Source organism: Epinephelus moara, chromosome 15 (genome assembly GCF_006386435.1).
Source record: "Epinephelus moara isolate mb chromosome 15, YSFRI_EMoa_1.0, whole genome shotgun sequence".
Taxonomy (NCBI): Eukaryota; Metazoa; Chordata; class Actinopteri; order Perciformes; family Serranidae; genus Epinephelus; species Epinephelus moara.
In genome coordinates, this window is record NC_065520.1 from 16,260,877 (window position 1) to 16,286,627 (window position 25,751).

At 42.8% G+C, this 25,751-nt stretch overlaps 1 protein-coding gene across 6 annotated transcripts in view; it reads left to right on the forward strand.

The window, feature by feature from the left end:
• Window positions 1-25,751, forward strand: part of runx1 (RUNX family transcription factor 1) — a 42,119-nt gene that overhangs the window by 14,547 nt on the left and 1,821 nt on the right. For 2 of the 6 annotated variants that reach the window (XM_050063256.1, XM_050063255.1), the window contains 7 exons: window positions 4,263-4,381; window positions 10,563-10,714; window positions 10,804-10,914; window positions 12,951-13,107; window positions 18,322-18,426; window positions 22,457-22,660; window positions 25,591-25,737. In XM_050063256.1, coding sequence (XP_049919213.1) covers window positions 4,294-4,381; window positions 10,563-10,714; window positions 10,804-10,914; window positions 12,951-13,107; window positions 18,322-18,426; window positions 22,457-22,660; window positions 25,591-25,737 — 964 coding nt within the window. In that variant the 5' untranslated portion in view covers window positions 4,263-4,293. Of the gene's footprint in view, window positions 1-4,262; window positions 4,382-8,988; window positions 9,528-10,562; window positions 10,715-10,803; window positions 10,915-12,950; window positions 13,108-18,321; window positions 18,427-22,456; window positions 22,661-25,590; window positions 25,738-25,751 lie in introns of those variants that run through there. The other 4 variants (XM_050063258.1, XM_050063257.1, XM_050063259.1 and 1 more) reach the window with 4 other exon arrangements.

Sequence of the window (25,751 nt, forward strand, 5' to 3'; positions counted from 1 at the left end):
TCTCTCTCAGAAACATTGTCTCGCTTTTCTCTGTCTCTCTCCATCTATTTCCACTTTTACGTTTCCACGTTGAAAGAATGAACGTTGTGTTGTGCGCTGTGTGCATGATTGAATAGGTGTGCTCTCTCTCTCTCTCTCGTTCTCTGTCTTTCTATCTATCTCTCTTTCTCCGTGTCCTTCATTTCTTGTGTCAGAAAATCAATTTTTAGTTTAGCAAGAATAAGCCCATCTTCTCTCATCGCAGAGGCATGCTGAATAATTCAACACACACACACACACACACACACACGCAGACAAAGGACTAATGCACATATTGCTTTTTGCACATTAAAAGTACTTTTCACCAATTTTAGTGGAATTTACAGAGGAAAAAGTGACATTATTAAGAGCTGATTACAGTAGTTTATAACAAACTTCTTACTTTAACATAAAGTTTTTTCAGTTTCGTAGACAAAGAAGCGTTGAGGAGTCTTGGGAACGGGTAAAACTAGGGACTAAATTTAGTTCCTGGAGAGTTCCAGAGGCCAAGAGAGGTATGGGGTTGGACTTCTCAGCAGTTATCAGTGGTGACCTTTGCTGACCTTTAGTGACCGTCAACCTTTCTTCCTCCATCTGTCAGCGGCAGAAACAGCAGCACCCATTTGCAGTTGATTCCATAAAGCAGCAGCGTCCAAACGAACCCTTTTCAAAATAATAATTACAGCTATACAATTTTGTGTGAGGCATGTGTGTGTGTGTTTAATGTGCAGGGAAATCTATGTGTTGCCTAAGTATCGGAGGACAAGTCCCTGTGCAAGTCTGCATTCCCAGTGTGTGTGTGTGTGTGTGTGTGTGTGTGTGTGTGTCATTAGGTGGTGCTGCTAACTGATATGTCAGAAAATCAATTAATTACTTTTAAGCAGCAGTTAACTGCATCCGCACAATACACCCCATGAATTATAGACGAGGTGTGTGTGCATGTACTGTGTGTGCGGGTGTGTGTGTGCGATAGAATTGGCTACTCTGTTAACTACAGACAATTACTAACTCCTCCGTCACTGATCAATTGATGAGAGTGCTTCGATACAAATCTACTGAGCAGCGTCTGAACTGAACGTCTCCTTTTTATTGTTTTTACTGTGTGTGTGTATGTGTGTGTGTGTGTGTGTGTGTGTGTGTGTGTGTGTGTGTGTCTTTATTTAAAGCAAATTTCATACATTAGACATCATAAAACTTTAATATTAGCACCATTTAATCATCAATTAATTCACTCCTCATTCGCTAAATTCCTATTTTTGACTGTAAAAGCGTTGTTTTCATTTTTATTTTCAAAGCTTTTCAGATCAATGACGTCTTAATTTTGAGTTTCTCTTTCTAAATAATTGTTCATACCAGGAGAGATGATTAAACTATGATCAAAGCAGCAAAATAAATGAATGTTTTGAGTGTGTGATCGAATGCGGAGGCGTTAAAGGAGCGATAAAACCAGAGGACGTCTCCTTTTCCCCAGACTCTCTCTATCGCTCCATCAATCCCTTGCTCAGGGTGGCAGCATGTGTGTGTGTGTAGGCTATTGATCCTCGCCATGCCACTGTCATTGGCCTCAGGGTGGCCCCAGCTCAGGGGACAACAGGGACAGACAGCCGCTGGCAGAAAGAGTGAGGGAGAGAGAGAGAGAGAGAGAGAAAGAGGGGTCATTTGTTTTTGATTTCATGTCTTTTCCACTTCACAATGATTATAGTGTGTGTTGCACAAAATTCAAAAGAATAACAAGAGGAGGAAAAAAGCAAGTGTTTGATACCAGAGCACTTATGTCTCCAGAACCACACTCACTCACCATCAGTCCACACACACACACAGGATAAACTGAGCTTCTGTGGGTCTGGTTTTGGCTCACTACGAACACACACACCTCAGACAACCACTGTGGCTCACCATAACCCAGTGACACACACACGCAGCTGGTCTGATGGTCTGAGGTTGCCATTGAGGGTTACAGGGAGCAGTTGCACACACAGTCGCAGCCAGCGCACACACACTCTCTGTCTTTCTCTGAAACGCCCACACAGGGGGTTTTTCGGTGATGTCACCGGCCAAAGGGCCTTTGGGGGAGTCACTGTCTACCAGTATGTGTGCTACCTTGAGGTTTGCTTGTGCATCTCTATTGAGCTTTAACCAACAGAGAGTAGCTGACTGGTAAAATGATCACATAGCACGATGCCACAGATGTCACAAGTTTGGAGGAAGTGTGCCATTGGCATGCTGACTTCAGGAATGTCCACTTGAGCGGTTGCCTGTGATCTGAATGCTCATTTTTTTCACTACCAATGAGCCATTCCCAATGTGCAAATTTGCAAATCAGCTACTCAGAAGCAAAGCAACCTATAAGTGACCGGTCCATCCTAACTGCCAAATCGATACTGAGTTATGCTCAACTCTCAACAGAGATACAAAGGAGGCGAGGTGACTCAGTTGTTAGCTACTTCCATCATCAGCTCCAGGAATTTCAGTTCAAATAAACACAAGAAGTTTGTGCTCTAGAGAAAGGATAAACACTCAGTGAATAGCCTCCTAAGCCCTATGATAAGCTATTATGGCAAGGCTTAACTATTCAGACCATTGAGCAGTGATAACTAACATGTCTTTGGGGTCATCAGGTGGGAACCTCCTTTCACCAGTGTTTCGTCTAGTTGGTCCCACGACACCTCCAGGAGGCTAGACAGTGATCTCTGGCGTCCCAGAGACACTCCCCTAATGCCAGGTCTCACTGCTCCCCATACTAACCCAACAACCTCCTTTATCTTACTTACACATGGCTTTCTCAGCCCAAACAGCACCGCCACCTTCAACAAACCCAGGCTCCATTTATGCGAGCTCCAGGTAGCGACCGTGCCGATACTACCTTTCCTAGCACATTCACCATACTCTATTTCACACGCTACATAGCATAACTCCAATATGTTTATGTGAGCTCCAGGTAGTGACCGTAGGAAAAAGAAAACAATGTGTTTAATGCTCTCAAAGTTGAAATCTGCTGTAGAATCAACCACACTTTTGACAATTAGGGGTGGAAACCAAAGAAGGCACGGGACGTCTTATAACTGGTCATTTTCAGCAAGATCACACCCACACCGTCCTCCTTGTACTTTGATTGACAGCTGTCAGCAAAGCCAGAGATGGTACTTCAGAAGAAGTGTTTCTGTCTTCACTGAAAATGTAGCCCAACTGTAAATAACGTACAAGTTTCTCTTGTCCATTCTGTTGTTGGAATATGTGATACTTTTGAAATGATAGTAAAGTAAAGGTGTCAGATCGGCATATAGAAATAGCGCCTTCTGGTTGAATGGCGCTGACCAGGATGTAGCACAGAGGTCGTCCATTTTATTTTCCAACACTTGTACAATGGCGAACAGGAAGCCTGTTCAGCTGGTGTCGATTTCTTCTCCATCTTCCTCAGTGTTTACTGATGTATACATTTGGAAACCTTGACCTGGCTAGCGCTAGAAGTCCGCAGAAGGAGAGTTTACACACTGATGAGTTGATGTCCTCACCCCAGCTTGCAGTCTCTGCCCTTTCAGACTTTATGTGATGATGGTGAACACATCATAGTACATACAACTGATGTCAAATTCAAACTCTATGAACACGGATACAAAGAAAATACTGAATGAACGAATCAATCAAACAAACTACTATCGCTCAAGTGAGTGACCTCAATTTTTAACCAGAACTTCCAAATAGTCGGAGTGGAGGGCGAGGAGGAGGAGGAGGAGAGGAGGAAGGGAAAAAGGGGAGAAAATCATTTGAGTAGCTAAATGAAATTAGCAGCTTTAAAGAGCCTGAGGGCAAAGTGGAGTCCCGTCCCCTGTGGCTACGCTTTAGAGAAGGAGGGAATGAATTAAGCTTGACTGGCTCCTCTCCTCCTTCTCCATCACCTCCTCCTCCTCTCTTCCTCACTTTTTTTCCTGGTTTTTACTAATATATAGGGTGAGATGGAAGGAGGGGTGAGGTTGGGGTGAGGTGATGAATGAGGGGTATAAAAGGAGTTCGTGAAAATGAGGACAGGCTGAAGCTCTTCTTTCCGAATGAGTTTTCTGGCTCTCTTTGAAAGTGTTTTGGACTTTGGACATACAAAACGCAAAAAAACAACCTTAATTCATTTGTTAATTTCCCTTTCTTTAATGCCCCTTTTCCTTCTTGCTGTTTCCCCGCCTTAATCTTATCATTTTTTCCCTTGATATCCTCTTTTCTCTTCCCTCTGGGTTTTGGAAATTTGGCCCCAGCTGTTGCTGCTTCTGCACCCAGGATTGAAGCATGAACCCTGGGGCATTCTCCAACTCTGGCCCTCTGTCTTGGGCTATGTACCTGATGAGGAAGGGACGGACAGGCAGCGGACTCTTTGGTAAATCTGATTCCTCCTTCACACCTCATAGTCATCGTCTTCACCATCACATATGACGAACAAATTTCTGTTTTTATCATGTTGAACTTGTTTCAGTCAATGTTCTTGTCATGTATTGTGGTCTAGAAACATTGCTTTAAATAACATATTTTATGGCCGTAATTATCCAATAATCCATGTTTTTCCAAGAAGATCGTCACACTGTAATCCTCATACCCCTCAAAATGTTAATGGCATTGCTTCTGCTGGATTATTTTTGTATGATTTTGAGCTTTTCACTTTGCATAGCTAGCATGGAATAAGGGAGAACCAATCTGGGATCTTACGAAGAACTTATACTTACAGGGAAGATGTAGTGACGACTTCTGCATCGCTTAAAATTGCTGATGTGATTTTATTTCAACATGACCTCCTTACCAACAAACAGCCAAACTACATTGTTCCTCTATAATTTCAGGGCACTTAAAATAACTATTAGTCAATACACTGGTCAAACACAACTGCCAGGGAGACGACTGGATGAATTTGGTTCATCCATGGCCGGCAGAGCCACAAGGCCGTAAACAAGCATCCGAGATATCCATGACAGTGCACTGTACCCTGGGCCTTTGTGAGCAATGTAGATTGCCTGTTTGTTGGTAACAAGGCAATTTAAAATATAATCACGTCAGATATATTAAGTGTGCAGAAGTCACCACTCCATCGTCCCTGAAAGTTTGAGGAATCTTTATTTGCTTGGTTCACAGATGGCACTGTACACTGAGTCGTATGATATGAAGCAATGCTGGTATCAATAACTTTGACAGGTGATTTTGACGGGGTATTGACTATGGATCAGAAGACACCAAGCAGCTTACGTTACAAGTCAGTCGGTGGGAAATGCTGGCTGAATGAAATCCAACTCCTCTCCCTCTGGCACGTTTCTCTCTCTCTCTGTGTCCACAGTTTCATTTGTGTCTTTATTCACACAGTATCTTCATTTGATTCATACTCACACAAATGTTTTGACTTCGGTCTTTAAATTTTAAAGGAGATCCGACCCATTTTTACTTTAGATTAATTCAGGCATCGCATTTAGTTAATTTTCCAAACAGTGCCTCAGAGCACCAACAGCCTACAGGATATGATGATACATGATTATATGAATTGCTATCAGCATCCAAACTCGCATTGTTTCTAAAGAATCTGTCAGTATACCTGGCATAAGGCCGAAATTTTTCCCAGATATATAGTTTCAATGCATCCTTCAGTGTTTGAATTATTTATAAGTGTGGTTCTATGAGGAATAAATGCCCAGTGTCAGATTTAATGACACTAACTTTGATGAAATTGCAGCTTGACAGAAATACTTTCGCTGCAGGTTGAATATGTTGCTTGAATACAAGCAGGAAAATGTGTTAATTATTGATGTGATTTCATTGGTCATTCTTATTAGATAATTTGCGACGCCAAATCTCGAGGTGTCTGAATTCAGATGATCTTCAGATAAAAAAAGGCCCTGCATGAGGACGTGAAAAATAGATATTTCCGAGGGCAAATCACGTCAGGTCCATCTCAGGCCGAGACAAGAGTGGAGGCATTTACATTTTTTATCATCCCCCCTTTGGCTACTGAGGGATGGACGTAGAGGCAGACTGGCATCTCACAAAAACTCATCCGACAGCGTGTTGATTTAACTCAAATCAAATCAGCTGACTCCCAAAGAGGCCTTACTCAAACAGGCAGGTGCACAGGAAACCAAAATTACCTACCAATAAACACCAGGCTCCTGACTGACCAGATGTTAGTTAGTTGTGCAAAACTACTTTTTCCTTTTTTTTTTAAATCACGAAATATTTCAAGTGTCCAACATTCCTACAATTACAATTGAGAGAGCTACATCTGCTGAGGATGACCATGTGATGCAGTCAAAAGCTCCAGCACAAGTGAGTAAGAGGATATTACTGTAAGTTACTGTAAATTCACCCGGTCATTTTTAGATGTTAACAGTCATGTTCAGATGAGCAAATAAAAAACCCAGGCATGTTTTGTTTTTTTTAATCTGAATTTATTTATTTTTTTAATCTGAATTTGTGAACTTGGAAGAAAAATGTGTTTTTTTATTCGCAAACCTTGAAATGGCCGACTGGAAAATTCAAAAACAGGAATTCAGAGCATATAACTTCAAATAGAGTTGAATATTTACTGTCTTAAATCCAACATATTTAGAGGTCTTTTAATTTCACAAATTGTTACACGTGAAAATAAAATTATTACGGTTACGTTTTAATTCAATTCTTAATTCTTTTAACAATAATGGCGCCATACGTCAGTGCCCATTTACTGCTGACATTAAAGCTGACAATAGAGTGCATGGTACCAATGTCGTGTCTTTCACCTACTGACTGTTTGAAGGGTGCTTGTGCGACTGGCTTGGACACTGACGTTGTTTTTTATCTTCCACTTCCTCTCCATCGCCTTCATAATTCACAGCAAAACCAAAGTGGTCCAACACCAGACCTGTAGGGTATTGGAGGATCTTCTATTTCTGGTCTGGTAATGGTTTACTAACCACCTTGCTACATGCTAACTTAGCATAGTGCCTCCCAGCTTGTCATAGTTATCAAAGTCTTGGTTATCAAAGACAGGTTTTATGACGATCAGACAGATGCTCACTGATTTGATCAATCTGGATATATCCTGCAAGTTTTGTGATGATTGGGCCGAGGGCTTTGGAGGTAGGTCTATTATGTGCTGAGCTTCGGCCCTTTGAAAGTTCATTGGTCAGTATTTTAAAAACTAAAAATCACATCAACAACAACAACCTTTAATAAGCTTTGTCTCGTGATGATCCAAAAAAAAAACCCACCATATATAATACACAATATTAGAAATGGCGGAAAATCTAGTCAGCATTGCATTTTTTGAACCTTAATTTTTTCGTCCCTGTCAGGCCTACTGAGATCATATTTGTCGAGCAGTATTTCATCTCAAACGTCCAATCATTGGAGAAATTTCATCTACTTACGATGTACCATCTCAGGGGAATTTGCAAAAACAGAAAATTAATAGCAATAAACGAGCAGAAAAATAACAGTGTTTCAGGACTTGAACCTTTAATGGAATAATTATTGAAACAACACTGGATTAAATGTGAATTGAAGCTTAGTTATAACATGATGCATTTTGGGATGCTGAGATCATCAGTCAGCTGTTTGTTAACCCTTTGAAAGCTGAGCACATTGGCTTGACTTCTTTCAAAAACAGAAGAAATGACTCCGAAACTTTGCAAGAAATTAGTAGGAGGACAAAATTCAATTTTTTTTAACCCTTTGAAAGCTGAAGTGACATCACTTTTCTTGTGCTGCTTTCAGACGCCTTTCGCAAATACTACTGAATAAAAAACTGGTGCGGCTTCTTTCAGAAACATGGGGAAAAAGGCAATAAGCAACTTGATAAAAAAAAAAGTGTCCCACATTTTGCCAAAAATGTATAAATTTAGAATTTTTTTTTTTAAATAATAAAAAATAGGGGGAAAAATATTTGGAATTATGTTACAGAATTATTATAATTTTTAAGCACTTTTTCCAGGTCATGTCCTTGTTTGTTTGATTGTTTTTAACTTTTTTCCATATTGTTTTGTTTTACTTATTTTCATGTTTTGATTTCCTTTTTTAAAGCCATCCTAATTTTTTTTTTCATATTTCATCTATTTATTTGCACTATTTTTTTTTTGTTTCTTTTTCTTTGTGTGTTTTTTATTTGTTATTTGCTTTCACTATTCCCTGTCATTTTACATCAGAGTTTTGCTTATTAGCAATTAAATGTCGTAATTTTTTCCCCATAAAATCACATCCTGACAAAATTAAAATCAATATGTTGTGGACCACAGTTGCTGCCTCTGCATGAATATGAATACGATTACTGAAAATTAATCCATTGCATAAAAAAATATTTACAATTTTCAAAGCTACTGGATCCTGCTCTCCTAAATTATCATCATTTAAATCAACGTCACACTGATTTTTTTTTTTTTTTTTAGTGGTTTTGAATACTGAATTTTGTTGGGACTGTCTAAAACCAGTAAAATAAATAAAACTAATTGGACAACAGGAGTTGTTTCAAGTCATGCTTCACTTTAACACCGTATGAAAGTCTCATTTAAAGACTTGCCTTCTCCATGGTGCGTGTGTGTGTGGTGCGGCTGTCGTTCATTAGATCACCTACTGCTCCCTATCGTCCATATCCGGTACTGACAGCCTGTGATTTTTTTTAACCAGTCACAGCAACAATATTTACTTTGTTTGTTTGTTTGTTTGTTTGTTTGTTTGTTTCTGCAGACCTATCTCATTCATCCATGTTCAGTTATTATACAGCCATAGATTTAACACCTACCCCTGCGTCATCTCACCATGCTCACCATAGTGTCAGTTTGTGGTGCTGCTCCAGCTCAAGAGGAAGTGCTGCTCTGCTTTGCCCTGATCGCCTTCTCCCCTAAACCCCGCCTCCCCTCGGACGGATATTCCACTGATTGGTTAATACGCCTCCAGTGACAGCAGGCGGCGAGTCTCTCCATTGGCTGAGAGCTGCTCCCGCACCGAGTGACATGCAAATCCAGAGGTCTGCCGGTAAAAGCCTGGCGCTGTGTGCCGTGAGCTCCATTCATGTAGCGGGGAAGGGGGAGAGACTTAACCGGGGCGCAGAGAGACGGAGCGGCTTGTTTGTAACGGTGCACTCAGTGTAGGCCGTTACAATCAGAACAGTAGGTCAGATTTACGCACGGCTTTCCTCCGTGTTTTGCCACTTTCCTTCCACTTTTGATGACAAACGCGCGGAGGCTTCGTTTCATCTGCGAGGAGACACAATTAAGGAGCTTTGAAGACTTTCTCAGAGTGACTTCTGATCGCCGCATAAGTGTTGGAAACCTACTTTGGACGTTTGGCTTTTACGCACGAAGGCTGAAATCCGCCGGCGCACCTGGACGACGTCTTTTTTTTTATGGGCAGATAAGAAGTCAAGAAGCTATAGACAAATACCCACACACGAATCTGCTGCTTGTGCCGTAAACAGGACGCAACCGGGAGGTTTATATTGCGGATCGGGGAAGCTGGGTGTCTGTGGACGCACTGTGGCGCACAAATGGTGTTTCTGTGGGACGCGAAATACGGTACAAGTCATTTCTTCACGATGTTTCTCTTCAAATATATAATAAGAGTGTGTGTGCACAACAGCTTCACCTCCAGCCGAAATCGAAAAAGAAACCCTCTCACTGTTTGTTTCAGATTTGATCCCAGAGCAGCTGTGGTGTTCGTGTCTGCTTTGCAAACTCTTTTTCAGTCTGTAACTTCCTCTATTGATGTAAATAAACCACAGACGCACACTGACAGGCAAGTGATGCTTAAAGCACATGTGTGGCGCAGTAAAAATATTACAAGCAAAAATCTGTCCCATGATAGAGCAAGTTTAATATGTGAGTGTGCACCTGGAGTCACAGCAGATTTGCAGGACTGATAATAGACTTTTAAAAAATCTAAACTGGTTTGAAAGTCCAGGAAATTTCTGTATAATCATTTTGCTTCTTTCAAATTTAATGATAACGTGGAAATAATTTCAAGAGAATTTGACACTGCTTTAAGAAAAGTGTTGCATGAAGTTCATTTCATGACCCAACATCCACTGAAAACAATAAATCAGCCGTAAACACACCCAAGCCATCACCAGCTGCTAAAATTAGAGAACAAACAAGGTATGATTATTGAACACATTGAATCACACTCATATTTTCACGTGTCTCTGTTGACACCTGTGTTCAAACCACACGCTGCCCCTTCACTGAGCTCTCTGTGCGGCTGCAGCTCAGCACAATATAGCATCAGTGGGAGGGTTTTTAACTGTAAGCGAAACTCCAAACCCCCAGCATGCGGCTTCAATTGTAGCTTGGCTGACTGACAAGCCAGCAGAGCCACTGACACTGCAGACAGACGCACAGACAGCTGCTTATCAGGTTCCTTCTGATTCCTGTCTTCATTGTGTTACATGGGTTGAAATCTGTCCTCTCACATTTGAACGTCTTGTTTTGTCCAAGCAGAAAATATTCACATTTGGAAGCAGCACTGATTAACTGCAGCTCTTTAAGCTTCACCTCCTTTAGACAAGCATCAAAGGAAATTTCACTTAACTGACTTTGTCTTTTTCCTCTCAGACCCAGCCCCTGGCCGGCGTTACACCCCACCTTCAACTACCCTGGCCTCAGGGGGGAAGATGGCCGAGGCTCTGCCTCTGGGCGCCCAGGAGGCCGGAGGTGGGGCGGCTCTGGTGGGCAAACTGCGCATGGCCGACCGCGGCATGGTGGAGGTACAGTGACATGCAATTAAATATGTCAGCCCTTGAATTTGTTTTAATGAACTGAATGAGTTCAGGTCAGTGACTGTGATGTTTTACAGGTGATCTCAGACCACCCAGGGGAGCTGGTGAAGACGGACAGTCCCAATTTCCTCTGCTCGGTGCTGCCCACACACTGGAGGTGTAACAAGACCTTGCCCATTGCTTTCAAGGTGTGTATCTGCTCCAAAAAAATATTTCATTTGTATTATGTACACAGTGAAAGACAAGCACATTTTGCTGACATCACTGCTGCATTTTTTCATGCACAACTCTGACTTGAATTTTACACTGCAGCATCACTACTTTGGCTCAAGGCTGTAGGGAATCAACCTGACATTGCAGGAAGATAACCATACATGTCATTATACTTCACAAAAGAAAATATCAAAATTGACAGCGATATAGCCGACAAAATACTTACATTCTAATTTTCTGCTTTTCTACTCTTTCATTGCATCTTTTTTGGTCTGGAAATACTTTAAAACTCAAGCTGAGATCTTTAACTTCCTGTATTGCAATCAAAAAACTCACAATGCACAAAAATATAAAATAAAGAAGCAGCATATCCTCACATTTCAGAAGCTGGAATCAGTTAGTCTTTGGCATTTTTTTTTTAATAACAAATGACATTTAAATAGAAATATTTATGTATAATTATTCTTAATATCAGCTAATGGTGCAAAGTGAGTAAAATTTGTTAATTATTTTTTACGTAGCAAAGCAATAGCGAGCATGTTTAAGCATAATTTCACTGATTAAAAATTTGTCTCCAAACAAAAACGCTGTCCTGTAAAAAATCCAAAATCTCTCAAAGGCAAAATCACCAAATTTGGATTTGGCAGCAATGAAAAGTCCGATCAGCTAATACAGATTTCTGTTTGAATATGCTATTAAACATTTTATGAAGGCTGGCCATTTTACCGGGGTTGAGCTTCTTTTACGACAAGAAAAAAGAACATTTTGATGTCTCCATCGTCTGTTTTCACAGCACGATGGGCTAATTTTCTTGCATTTCTTACTGTATTCCCTCATGTGTGTGGACGTGGACGGCTTTCCTGCACTTTGAGGCAAAATGCATTTGTGGAAAAGCAGCTTTTAGCCACAGAACACGCCACTGATTGATTTATTGAGTTTTATGCATTAGTGTTCACACATGCGCGCGTGCTGTGTGTGTATATGTGTGTGTATATGTGTGTGAGAGAGAGAAAGAGTTTGGCGCACTATGCATCATTATGGAGTGTCATGAGCGGATGTCACTGCCTCTTACTGATAATGGATGACTGTTACGATGCGTGCACACACACATATACAGAGACCCACATGTACTGTATATGAACACTAGAATATGCACTGGTGCATATGTAGTGTACGTGACAACACACACACTGCATTGTAGGTGCACACACAGGTACAATGTGTGTGTATACACCAAAGGCATCCTCAACACACACACACACACACTCTGGCCTGAGAGCTTCATAATTGTTTCCTTTGTTTTGTTTATTCTGCTGGGCTAGTTTCATGCCCCATTACTGCCAGTCTCTAGTCTGCCTCTGTGTGTGTGTGTGTGTGTGTGTGTGTGTGTGTGTGTGTCTTTCTCTCTCCCCCAGTTCATGAATGTATTAGCAAGCTGACACCAGTATTTTTCAAATCCAGTGAGTCACCACTTACGGAATATTTTCATCCAGTCACATTTCACCACAGGGCCGGACCGATTATTGAAACATCAGCTATTAGACCAGCCTTAGACCGTAGACCAGTTCTATCCCGTGGAAACAGATGCCTTTGTCGAGGAGCAAAGTTTAAATGATTTCACGAGGTCAATCCCAAAGTGTCCCACTCACCACGGGCTGTGGTTACTTGCTTAAAGAGCTCAAGGCTAAAAGAGAAACCTTCCGTAGAATAGTATCTGCGATGGTCATTTGCACACTGATGGTTTGGTGTGATTAGCGTTAATATGGAAATAAGCCTCCGTGGCTATATATGTGTGGAGCTGTGGAGCAGGAGAGTCTCTAATCTCTAGTCACACGTTTACGTTTTACATATGTGTTTGGGAGAGTTGATTTTTTCATAATTTGCATTTTTTACGTTATGTTTCAGAGCTCAAGTCATCCAAGGGCCACTAAACACTAAAGTCCCAACGCTCATAATAAACAAAAAATAAAAAAACAATCAACATCTACATTATTGTTTTTCATATCACCAGGTGGTTGCCCTGGGCGACATCCCTGACGGCACCCTGGTAACAGTGATGGCGGGAAACGATGAGAACTACTCGGCTGAGCTTCGCAACGCCACGGCCGCCATCAAGAACCAAGTGGCCAGGTTCAACGACCTGCGCTTTGTTGGCCGCAGCGGAAGAGGTACACACACACACACGCACACACACACACACATTTAAACGGCAGTTTCAATTCAGTTTTAATTCTATTCATAAAGCCCAGTATCACAAATCACAGCTTGCCTCAGAGCGCTAACTCCCCCCAAAAATCTTGAATGGGGAAAAAAATGGTAGAACCACGGCTCACGATACAGGCGTAGCCACGATCTGAGGGAATCTGCGAGACAGTGGAGCACAAAGGGTCCAGACAAGAAGCCGAGTTAGTGACATACATGTGACATGTTAGCAAATGAAGAGAGAGAGAAAGAGAGAAGGAGAGAAGGTGCTCGGCGTATCATAGGAAGTCCCCCAGCATACTAGGCCTAAGGGAGCGATCACACCGAGATGAAACGCTAGAAACGCGACGCCAGTAAAACCATTGTTTTCCTATGATACGGCGCGTCTGACCGGCATTCAAGCGTCTTTTTAGACGCGCGTTTTTGTGGACACTTCTTTTTAGACGCGCGTAGACGCTGAAAAGTTAAAATATTTTCAACTTTTTGAGCTTCAGACGCCAGTAGCTAGCGCGCATTGAAAAAGTGCTTCGAGCGTTTCAAGCGTCTTTGAAGCGTCCGCGTCTCTAGCGTCTCATTTCTGTGTGATCACCCCCTAAGTCAGCCTAACTAGGGGCTGGTCCAAGGAAAGCCTGAGCCAGCCCTAACTATAAGAGCCGGCCCTAACTATAAGAGCCGGCCCTAGCTATAAGAGCTGGCCCTAACTATAAGAGCCGGCCCTAACTATAAGAGCCAGCCCTAACTATAAGAACCGGCCCTAACTATAAGAACCGGCCCTAACTATAAGAGCCGGCCCTAACTATAAGAGCCAGCCCTAACTATAAGAGCCAACCCTAACTATAACCTTTATCAAAGAGGAAAGTCTTAAGTCTATTTTAAATGTGGAGACGGTGTCTGCCTTCCGGAGCCTGATAGCTGAAGGCTCTGGCTCCTGATCTACTTTTGGAGACTTTAGGGACCACGAGTAACCCTGCATTCTCAGAGTGCAGTGTTCTGGTGGGATAATATGGCACCATGAGCTCTCTAAGATATGACGGAGCCTGACCATTAAGAGCTTTGTAAGTTAGGAGAGGGATTTCAATACTGGATTTCACAGGGAGCCAGTGCATAGAAGCTAAACCAGAAAAACGCACAAATGCAAAAACAACGAAAGTATGAATGCAGATTTTTGTCTGTTTTAAAAGATAGCAGAAATATAAGCTTCGGTGAGAGAAGCTTCAGACCGGTTGAGGCTCAAAGTGTGTTTTGCACGAGTACACAACACAGCAGGGATAAATTAGGGGAAGTACACGTGAATAAATACAGCATTCACAACTTCCTTGTAACACCCCATTCAACGTCTACCTCGCTGCGTCTCCCCTCTCTCTTTAACGGACACACTAGACCACAGTTACACTAAATCAGTCACAGGCAAATGTCCCAACTTATCTATTTAAAACACTGGGCCTGTGTACACAAGCCCCGCTAACACACACACTCACACACACACACACACACGAGAATGACAAGTACTCCCCAGCTGAATGGAAATATGGGAATAACTGTCAATATTTGACAGATTACAAAGTCCTGCAGTTGAAAAATGAGCACATTAATAATTCACGCGCAGGGGACGCATATTGAATGGAGAAATTTGAGAAGTAGAAATTTGTTTTCATGCAAATTCAGCTGCGCAGAGTACAATGAGGCTCCTTTTCCCGACCTCACTCCATCTGAGGACGAGTGTAAGATAATAAAAAAAACTGTTGCCTTTGAAATGAACAGCTGGATCAGAGTTAACGCAGGACACCAACAAATAGAGCTTTGAGATTCATATGTCTTCTCTACAATTTAAATTATATATTTATATATATATAGGTCCCTGTGTTGTTCAGTGTATGATAACAAGCCACATTGTTGAGTGGAGCGTCCCCACCTTTAAAACCGCTTAAATGTCATTAACAGTCTGGGTAGGAAGTGGTTAGTTTAGCCACCGACAGCAATGAGTGGTTTAGTGGTTTGACTAGTGGTTTCTCTGTGTGCGACTGTGTGTGTGCGACTGTGTGTGTGTGGGTGTGTGTGTGAGTCAGTGTCAAAGGTTACAGTTCTCAAACTTAGTCATCATCAGCCAGTGTTTTCTGTTTTGCCGATGCACTTAGTTACAACCCAGAGCAACACTGCCACTGCTCTAGGAACTGAGGGTTAGATTTTGGTACTAGCTATACTTTGAGCAAGTGGAAGCAATATTTTCAGAGTCACGTGACTTTTTTGTAGTCAGCTACAATCATATCTGTGTAGTGTGCATTTCCATGATTATACTTTTAATAGAAAACATTTAGAGCTGTGTTGGAATGTGTAAAAAAAATAACCTTACTCATTGTGATGAATCTTTTAAAGGTCACTTAAGGTGATTCAGTCACATCTTAGGAATGTATGACGCATTAGTGATTTCAAAAGACACTGAGTGCGTTTACATGGACAGTTTAATTCCCTTTTCATTCGGAATGAAAGTTCATTCCTATTAAAAGTGATCTTGTAAACACCTAATTCAGAATGAAAATAGCCAATGCGATTGAAAATTCAATCCGATGTAAGGGGCTGGAATATTCCATTTCTAATTCCGAATGAAAGAATTTCTCGCACTTGTATACACTCATTCCTCTTTAAGTTCATTCCGGTCTTTCTGCTCATGCTCGTTTCCTTGCCCTTCTGGTGCGATGACGTCGGACTCATTGCACTCACCGGTTTCCATTCGCCACAGCACTGTCTTCTACCTCCCTTCTCCTCCTCAACAGACGAAGCATTAGCAGAACAAGGTTGTTGTCGTACTGCTGCTTCAAGAATAGAAGCAAAACAAGCCCGAAAAAGGCACTAAGAACGGCGTCGTCAAGCATCTTGTTATCCGGAGCGAGGACTACAGTGTTTTCTTCCAGTAAACACGTAACAATCAGAAACCTTCCCTGCCCCAAACCTTGCGCGTGTAAACCCTCATTCGGAATGAATATTTCTCATGTAAACCACCTGGAAAACTTTAATTCCGAATGATTTCATTCAGATTTATTTCATTCCGAATGAGAAGCCATCATGTAACCGCACCCACTGATGATTTAGTGATGGCGACGAATCTTTTTCACTTCACTTCACCACGCATTTCTCAAACTTGAAAGTGGAGCTTTTCTAAAATGGCGACAGAGGCCGACAACAGCAATAAATAAATTAATAAAAAAGCTGCAGGCCTCTTATTAGTAAAGGGCTCCCACATCCGACGGATAAAACTGTCTGATTAACCTTCAAACTCCTGAAGCTGTTACCCGAACCAACCTTCCAGGATCGCATTTCATCATGTCATCAGCACATGTCCCACCAATGCCGTTTTCTTTTTGTTTTCATTGCAGTGGCATTTCAGTGTGAATGCCTGGTGAATCTGAGTTTATCTTGGTGTGTAACATGGATGCATTTGCATGAGGTCAACAAAACATGAATTTGCATGTTGAGAATCGGATGAAACGGGCTTCTGCTGAACAGGAGCTGCGACATCCGGCAGCTTCAAACAGTTAAACAGTGAGTGTGGGTGCAATAAAACAAAGCAGCGCTACTGTGGAGGTAAAAGAAATAATGATGCAACATCTGTCATGGCTTGTGTGTTGGTTTCATATCATGGTTCGGCCTACTACCACCAGATATGACTGTGTTTTTGTGTGTTTGTGTGTGTGTGTGTGTGTGTGTGTGCACGTACAACCAGTTTTAAATCTCGCTTTTAGTTCCTCTTTTAAACAGGACTGCCATTTTTCTCTTTCACAATATCACACTCTGTGAACACACACACACACACACACACACCACTTTATTATTCCGGTAAAACACACACACACACACACACACACACACACACTGCTGTTTTGAAAATAGTGTGCATAACAAATTCCATCTGATTGACACCAACTGAGCAACACACACACCTCTTATGTTAAAACTGCTCTTATCTACAGAGACTGAGAGACATAAGGGCGATTAGAGAGACAGTCCCGGAAAACACTGTTGTCAAGACACACACACACACACGTACATTTGTGATTCCGTGTGTGTGTGTGTGTGTGAGAGAGAGAGAGTGATGCCACCGGCTGGCTGATAGACACAACAGACACAAAGACTTCAGCTGTTCTCCCCCCTCCCTCCCTCCTGTGTCTCTATCAGCCAAAATCTTACTGTAAGTTCTCTCTGTAAACAACCTGCGCGAAAACACACTTCATGTTCCTCTACACTGTATACTATTTATACCACACGGAATACACTGTGTATAGAGCAGGATGTAGAGTAAACAATGTGTATGCTGTGTAGATGTGGGCGCTGGAGAGAACATTTGAAGTGATAACACCCCCCCTAGTGGTCGAATCAGTGGTCAGCAAACTTGTGCTTGGTTAAACTTTATTTTAATTTCAAATCAACGTCGTGTGTGTCATGTGCCAATATTCAAAGGTTTTTAAAGGACTGTCCGATATCAATGTTCCGTCTGTGTGATTATTAGATGTTCCAGCATCATCCCTGCTGCCTTGATATGACACCCACACTCTATACACAGCACAAGCTCCCACAGTTTGAGGCTAAATGCTCCGTGTTGTCCGTTTGATAATAATTCCACCGTGTGTGTGTGTGAATGCAAATCATGTGGCGCTGGTCTATATTTATCTGTGGAAATGTTGTGACGGCTTTTTCCGAATGTGCTATGTCACTTTAACGTGTAATCATTGGGAAATGTTAAGAGAGAGTAAACAGGCACATAAGTGAGAGTAACACCCGCGTGTGTGTGTGTGTGTGTGTGACTGTCTGCACGCTGTAACTTTACTCTGACCCTGGCATTCAATAACAGTGGTGGTCTGCACATGTGGTGAGTGGGTGGTACTTCCACACTCACTTCCACACACCACACACACATGAATAGTCCCATATATGTGTGGTACAGACACCTGATATTTTTGGATTATTTCATGGTCAAATAAAACATGCAACTGGTTTTAAGTGTTTCTTAAAATAGTATATTGGCACACCTTAATTAATGCAAAGTCAGTGTAGTCTAGCATAATCAAGATAAAGATAATGAAAAGATTCTAATATTAATGAACACATTTTTCTTTTCCATTCTATTTCCTGTTCTCTTCTCTGTCTGCCCTTTGCTCCCGCTTCCTTCCTTCCCTTTTCTTTCACAGGGAAGAGCTTCACCCTCACCATCACAGTGTTCACCAACCCTCCTCAGGTGGCCACATACCAGAGAGCCATTAAAATCACAGTGGATGGGCCCAGAGAGCCACGCCGTGAGTGACACCGACACACAAATGTTGACTTTTTCCCCTCCTCAGCAGATAATAACACGTGGAGTCCCACAGGGTGCCGTTTTTAGTCCCATCTAATTCTCTATGCTCTCCCTGCGCACATTTTGTGTTGCTTTAAAAAAAAGCATGAATGTGAGTTGATGTCACAAAATTCTGTACAACTAAATGACACCAAGTGAAGCATCTTGGCATTCATGGCAACACCTTTAAAACACTCACATCCATGGGATTTATGACAAGTAAAACAAGCAAACAGGACCAGCAGTCCCCACACCAGAGGCCTCTCTCCTCTGCTGCTGCCACAGGAGCTCTTTAACACCTCCTCCACGGCAGGTGCACCACGAGATTCTCACAAAAACACAAATATACACCAGTTGAGGTCAGTGATTGAAACAAATAAATGCCAGGGCTATTTTTTAAGTCCTATGGTATATTAGTTTATTTGGGCCTAGCTATATGTAGGGGAGACCGGGGATGACTGTAACACTTTTTGTTTGAGCAAGTGTAACTCAGTGGATTTTTTTGTTAGAGCTCTTAAATTTTGATACGTGGTACCCATATTTGTCTGCTATACATAACACACACTTTGACCTCTACTACACCATCACAGAATATGGAAATTAATGTCAAATACAAAGACATATATTGTTACAACGTACCCCAGTACCGGGGTGAGTTGTAACACTAGCTGGGGATGGATTCAACAATTAAATTATTGTGCTTAAAAAAGATTCACAATAGGCTAAATGTATTCAAGCACTTTAATGAATAATAAAGAAGGAACAATAAACTTGTAAGAATACAATAATTATAATATTAAAATAAATAGAAATGTATCACAACATAAAATAAATAAAATCAAGAATAATAAAGTATTAATCTGTGTGTGTGTGTGTGTGTGTGTGTGTGTGTGTGTGTGTGCGTTGTAGCCTGAATGAGGTTGACGTTTGAACAGCATTTTAACAGTTGAACAATAAACACTTTCGAAGAGTTACAACCCTCCCCATGCCTAGCAGCCATGAAAGAGCTAACCGTTTTTAGCATTTAGCTTCAAAGCTAACACTAATGAAACACATCAAATTAAACTAGAGAAACTACTACTTGAGCCTATGTAAGTGAAACAATTGTCCATACAACACAATGGACACTATGCAAAAAACAACTGTGATGAAAATGTTTGGTGTCTCACCTGAAAAACTGTTTTTTGGCTCTAGAACAGACAAACTTGGACTCAGAGACATGCGGCTTCACCAGTGAGCTCCAATTGTAAATGGGCATGGACTATGTTGATGTCACCATAGCTCGTTTCTAATTGGCCAAACTGAGAGTGTTACAACTATCCCTTTGTTACAACCAACCCCAGTCTCCCTAACCACACACAACATACAAACTCCCCTACACAGATCAAGCAACACAAGCTAATGTTAGCATAAATAAATCATAGCTTAACAACTGAACCAAATTTTGTGGAATTATAATACTATTACAAATGTACGCATATGGCTGCAGTATAATTAACCCTGTTACATATATATTATTTTTAAGGAAAATATTACTTTTTCTATGCAGTGTTAGAACGGCCAACCTCTTTTAATATATTTCATTTTTGAGGCAACAAATATCCTGCTGCAAGTCTTCTCCTGATCCTTGTTTTGTGCCTATACTGTATGTGGGCACATGTAAGGAGTAACAACGTTATGCTGCTAACTCGCCGTTACATGACAATGCATCTTACATGTGAGCTCAATTTGCTATCTACAGTCGTACTTAAATTTGTATTGTAGTCAACTAGAATCTAAGTGAAGACATGTTTCTGATCCCTCCAGCAAACTCTCAGTTGAGTGAGTCAATAAGGAACCTGATGCAACACTGAGTTCCTCTCTCACACTCTGATGAAACAGAAGGATTTCTAAAGGCAGATGACGGCAAGCAGAAGAGAGAGATAGCTAATACGCACTAATACACAGTTTGTCATATAATTATGATTCATGTTAAATGGAACTGGGCTGAGTGGCACTGGTCAGAAAATACGCGAGGTGACAGAAAAAGAGGAAGACTCCTGCCAGCTCCGCTCAGCTGTGAATAACCATCACTCGTCTCTAACCCGCCCACACACACAAACACTTAGTATAAATACACACATGCGCACACTTCCTCCGCTGGGAGGAAGTGCCTGTAACTGGAGCTCAGTCTCAGTGCTTTGAAGTGCAGCCAACCCCACAGACAGCGTGAAAGACCACTGCACACACACACTGACACACACACACACACTCAGAGAGACAGCCAGACCCCTATGTGGCGCCCATCGTCAGATTCCCGAGCGCAGTAGCAGACAGAGTGTTAACAGTGTTGCGACATTGTTATAGCCTGTGTGGGGCTGTAACTGTTACTGTAATCCTTGGATTATGTAATCAAATTACAAGAAGGATTCAGCTGACAAATCACCTCTACACATCTTTGTGTTCACTTTCAACTGAAACTGCAGAGAGCTGGTGCAAGGGGGCAATATATACTGCTGAAAAAAATAAGACGTCACGTCAGATCTTGATGAACAATTATTCAAGTTGAAAATCTTTACTGATGTACATTGCACAATTTGTTGAGAACAAAACTGTCAGTGGAAACCAAAATCATCAACCAGCTGAGGGCAGGATTCAAAGGTACTTGGTGGCGTCAGATGCACCGATACATAACGCCCCAAAGGTGCTCAAGTGGATTTAGGTCAGAGGAACAAGAGGGCCAGTCGATGGCATCAATGCCTTCGTCATCCAGGAACTGCTGACACACTCTGGTCACATGAGGCCAGGCATTGTCCTGGACCAGGAGGAACCCAGCGCCCACTGGACCAGGAGGAACCCAGGGCCCACTGGACCAGGAGGAACCCAGGGCCCACTGCACCAGGAGGAACCCAGGGCACGCTGCACCAGGAGGAACCCAGGGCCCGCTGCACCAGGAGGAACCCAGGGCCCACTGCACCAGGAGGAACCCAGGGCCCTCTGCACCAGGAGGAACCCAGGGCCCGCTGCACCAGGAGGAACCCAGGGCCCTCTGCACCCGGAGGAACCCAGGGCCCACTGCACCAGCGTCAGTGGATTTCATCCCGGTACCTAACAGCAGTCAGGGTACTGTTGGCTGTGACATGGAGGTCTGTGCGACCCTCCAAGGATCTGCCTCCCCAGACCATCACTGACCCACCACCAAACCGGTCATACTGGATGATGTCACAGGCAGCATAACGTTCACCACGGCGTCTCCTGATCTTCTACGCCTATCACATGTAATTAGTGTGAACCTGCTCTCATCTGTGGAGAGAACGGGGTGCAAGTGGCGGACCTGCCAGCTCTGGCGTTCTCTGGCGAATGCCAATCAAGCTGCACGGTGCTGGGCTGTGAGCACAGGTCCTACTAGAGGACGTCGGGCCCTCATGCCACCCTCATGGAGTCTGACAGTGTGGTCAGAAACATGCACACCAGTAGCCTGCTGGAGATTATCTTGTAGGGCTCTGGCAGTGCTCCTCCTGTTCCTCCTCACACAAAGGAGCAGATACCGGTCCTGCTGCTGGGTTGATGCCCTTCTACGGCCCTGTCCAGCTCTCCTCGTGTAACAGCCAGTCTCCTGGTATCTCCTCCATGCTCTTGAGACTGTGCTGGAAGACACAGCCAACTGTCTTGCGAACACACATATAGATGGGCTATCCTGGAGGAGCTGGATTATCTCTGCAACCTGATTGGGCTGCAGGTACCGCCTCATGCTACCAGTAGTGACAAGGACACTAGCAGAGCACAAAACTAGAGAAGAATCAGTCAGGAAGGATAAGGAGAGAGCAACTGTCTGTGGACACCACATGCAAAACCATTCCCCTCTGGGGGGTTGTCTTGATTTTGCCTCTCCATTGCACCTGTTGTCACTTTGATTTGCACCAAAGCAGGTGACTGATTCACAATCACTTGTGCTTCCTTAATGGACAGACCTCTGAGATTCATGATAGTGTCATGTCACCTCTCTCTCCTAGGTCATCGTCAGAAGATGGACGAGGTCAAACCCGGCTCGCTGGCTTTTTCCGAGAGGCTAACGGAGCTGGAGCAGCTGAGACGGAGCTCAATGAGGGTGACACCTCCTCACCACCATCACCATCAACATCCTGCCAACACCCGCCAATCAGCAACACTCAACTCGGCTACCTTCTCTAGTCCCACACATGCTCAGATAACTGCCGGTAAGAACCTAAACCTCACCTACGTCTGTCGGCCTTAATCAAGAAAGGAAGCGAAGAGGCAGCAAGGAAGAGTATTCCATCTTCCTGCTTGTCTAAGACAAATCGTGTTCTGTACACCTCCTATGATGGTGTAGTTTGGTCGCTGGCGTTCTGCAAGGGAGGTGAGTGAGACTGATGCCTCACTTCCTCCAGCTGAATCTTTCTCTATACGCAAAACTTGCTGACAGTAGTGAAAGGACCATTTTTGGACGTTCATACGCAGATACAGCAGCCCTTTAGGTACGGTGCATGACCAACTCATATACGCATCATAATAATGATTCAACAGTGTCTCTAGTTGTCAGAACTTATTTCCTTTTAAGGTTGTAGTCACACTTCCTAATATAGGCTAGTAAGACCGGGATAAGTATACGACCCAAAGTGTTGAAGGATTGCTTCAAATTACAGTTCGTTTAATGGCCGTTAGAAAAATAATGAGTGCCTTGATTAAACTTTATTAGCAACCTGTGTGTGTGTGCGTGTGTGTGTGTGTGTGTTTCTTAAACTTGTGCATACAGCTTGCATCAAATCTCATTGTTCCTCCTTGTGGTTTCTGTGAGGTCCATTGTGGTCTGAGTGTGTGCGTGTCAGTACGCGTGAGAGAGTGTGTTGCGGTTGCCGTGGATACTCCATGTGGTACTAAAATACAGTGTCTGTTCCTCTTCTGCCCTTAGTGGTAGTGACGCTGTTTGTGTGTGTGTGTGTGTGTGTGTGTGTGTGTGTGTGTGTGTGTGTGTGTGTGTGTGTGTGTGTGTGTGTGTGAGAGAGAGAGAGAGAGAGAGAGAGAGAGAGAGAGAGAGAGGAAGCAAGTCATATCTTAAGGAGGAAATGAGAGTCAGCTGGCAGGAAGTGACACTATATGAGAAAAAAGAGAAAATGTAGAACTGTCAGAATTAAAAAAAAAAACTCTATGCATACAAATTCTAAAAGATTTAGATAAACTAGTCCATACCCACTGAGTGCACAGTTGCCCTCATACAGTTTCACACGGTGTGTGTTGGGATACAGGTCATAGGAAATTGCAGATTAAATAGTCAACTGAACCCATTAAGAAGAGCAGTTCTACATATCTACCTAGTTTAGTAAAAATCCATATGGCGGTTAGGCCTAGATAAGAAATGAGCTCTCTAGCGCCCCCATTTTGTTTGATGGGGTCAATAATGGAGGGGTCCCCTCAGATTATGTGTGGTCATATGCCTACAAAGTTGCGTGGTGATGGGTGAAACCCTTGAGATGTTATACACCTTTATGTGATGAGCCACGCCCTCCGCAATATTCATTGCCTTATAGAAGCTCAGTTTTAGTAAGTTTTCCAACTTTTGCCAAGAGGGAACTTTAGATATTGCTCCCTAGATTATGTTCACCCAGTTTCATGCAGATCGCTCAAACTTCCTAGGAAGAGATCGATTTGAAGTGTTTTTCAAAAAATTCAAAATGGCGGAAAATCTATATAAGCGGAAGTTATGGGTTCTTGAGGCAAATGTGTTCCTCATGAGGAGAGGCATCTCTGTGCAAAGTTTCATGTCTCTACGACATACGGGGCATGAGATATGCCCATTCAAAGTTTGACATTTCAATCGGTTGCTATAGCGCCCCCCTTTGGCCAATTGATGTAATATTGATTCATTGGCATCCTCCCATGACCCTCTACCACTGTGCCAAATTTCACATGGATTGACCAAGTCAGTGAGGAGAAAAACGTGGAACACACACACACACAGAGTTTTCGTCATTATATAGTAAGATACATATCAGGAGGGCCTCAAGCAGAGTCAGCATCTAGTGGCCATTAAAGGAGCTGCTACTTCACTGCAAACAAATCCAAAGCTAAGTCAGGCTAATATCATAATTAGCATTCCATTTAAGCAGCTAGTGTAGAATAGTGATGGGAACTAAAGGCTCAGTAAAAGAGAAACTGAGAGGTAGCGCTCGCTCAGTACTTCCTGCTTTCTGTGTTTTTCTCACTGCTGTGAATGTGTAAATAGCAACAGGAAGCCGTTATGAAGCCATTCTCGATTTCGCTCTCTTTCTCTTCCTCCTGTCTTTCCTTTTCTCCCCGCACTATCCTCGTCATCAACCCCTCCTCCCTTCAACGCTTAGCTTTCATTTCTCCTTTAATGCTGCCTTTCCTTTTTTCACTTCACTACTTTTCTTGACTGTGAATAATAAACGCAACATGGTTTTCACAAAGAACCACAGCAGTGCACCATACCACATATGTGTCTTTCTATGTGTTCTAGCTCAGTTTCTAAATAGCCAGTCATGTGTGACTCCTGCCGTACATTAGTGCGCTCTGCCTGGGGAGAAAACCCAGGCGAGGAGGGGGCTTGGCACGGGGCCTGGGCTTCACCACCACCACCCAGATACACCACCACATACACATCAAGCTCTTGGCTAGACTTGAAAAGCCTTCATTGACGTCTTAGCTGCTGTGTACAATTTGCTTCCTCTTCTGACTGCACACACACACACGCACACACACACACACACAAACAAGTACACACTTGTCTGCAAGTCTGTGGGTGATCAGTGCCATTTATTAGACTGCGGGGAAAAAGACTGGATTGAATGAAATAACTCCAACACACACTCAGACACAACTCTCCCCTTCATCCGTCCACCCCCACCCGAAGTTAATTGCTTCCTCTCCTCTATCTCTTTCTCTTCTGTCCCTTTTACTATCAACAGCTTCTGTCTCAAGACTGCTATTCAGTATTCACTTTCAATCTGCCTCTTGTGAGTCCCTAGAGGTGTAATACTAAATGTCTGAAGTGCCCCTCAAGGAAATAAAGATGGCCGACTCAAGTGGAAACAACCACTCACATTTACTCTGATCAAAACCCTTTGCTTTACACCTTTCAATGATTAATCTCTCTCTTCCCCTCTCTTAGACTCCAGACAGATGCAGTCGTCTCCATCTTGGTCCTACGACCAATCGTACCCTTACCTTGGCCAGATAACCACACCCTCCGTCCACACAGCCAATCCCCTCTCGCCAGGTCGATCTACGCTCGGTGACCTTTCCTCGCGACTCACAGGTAACACACACGAG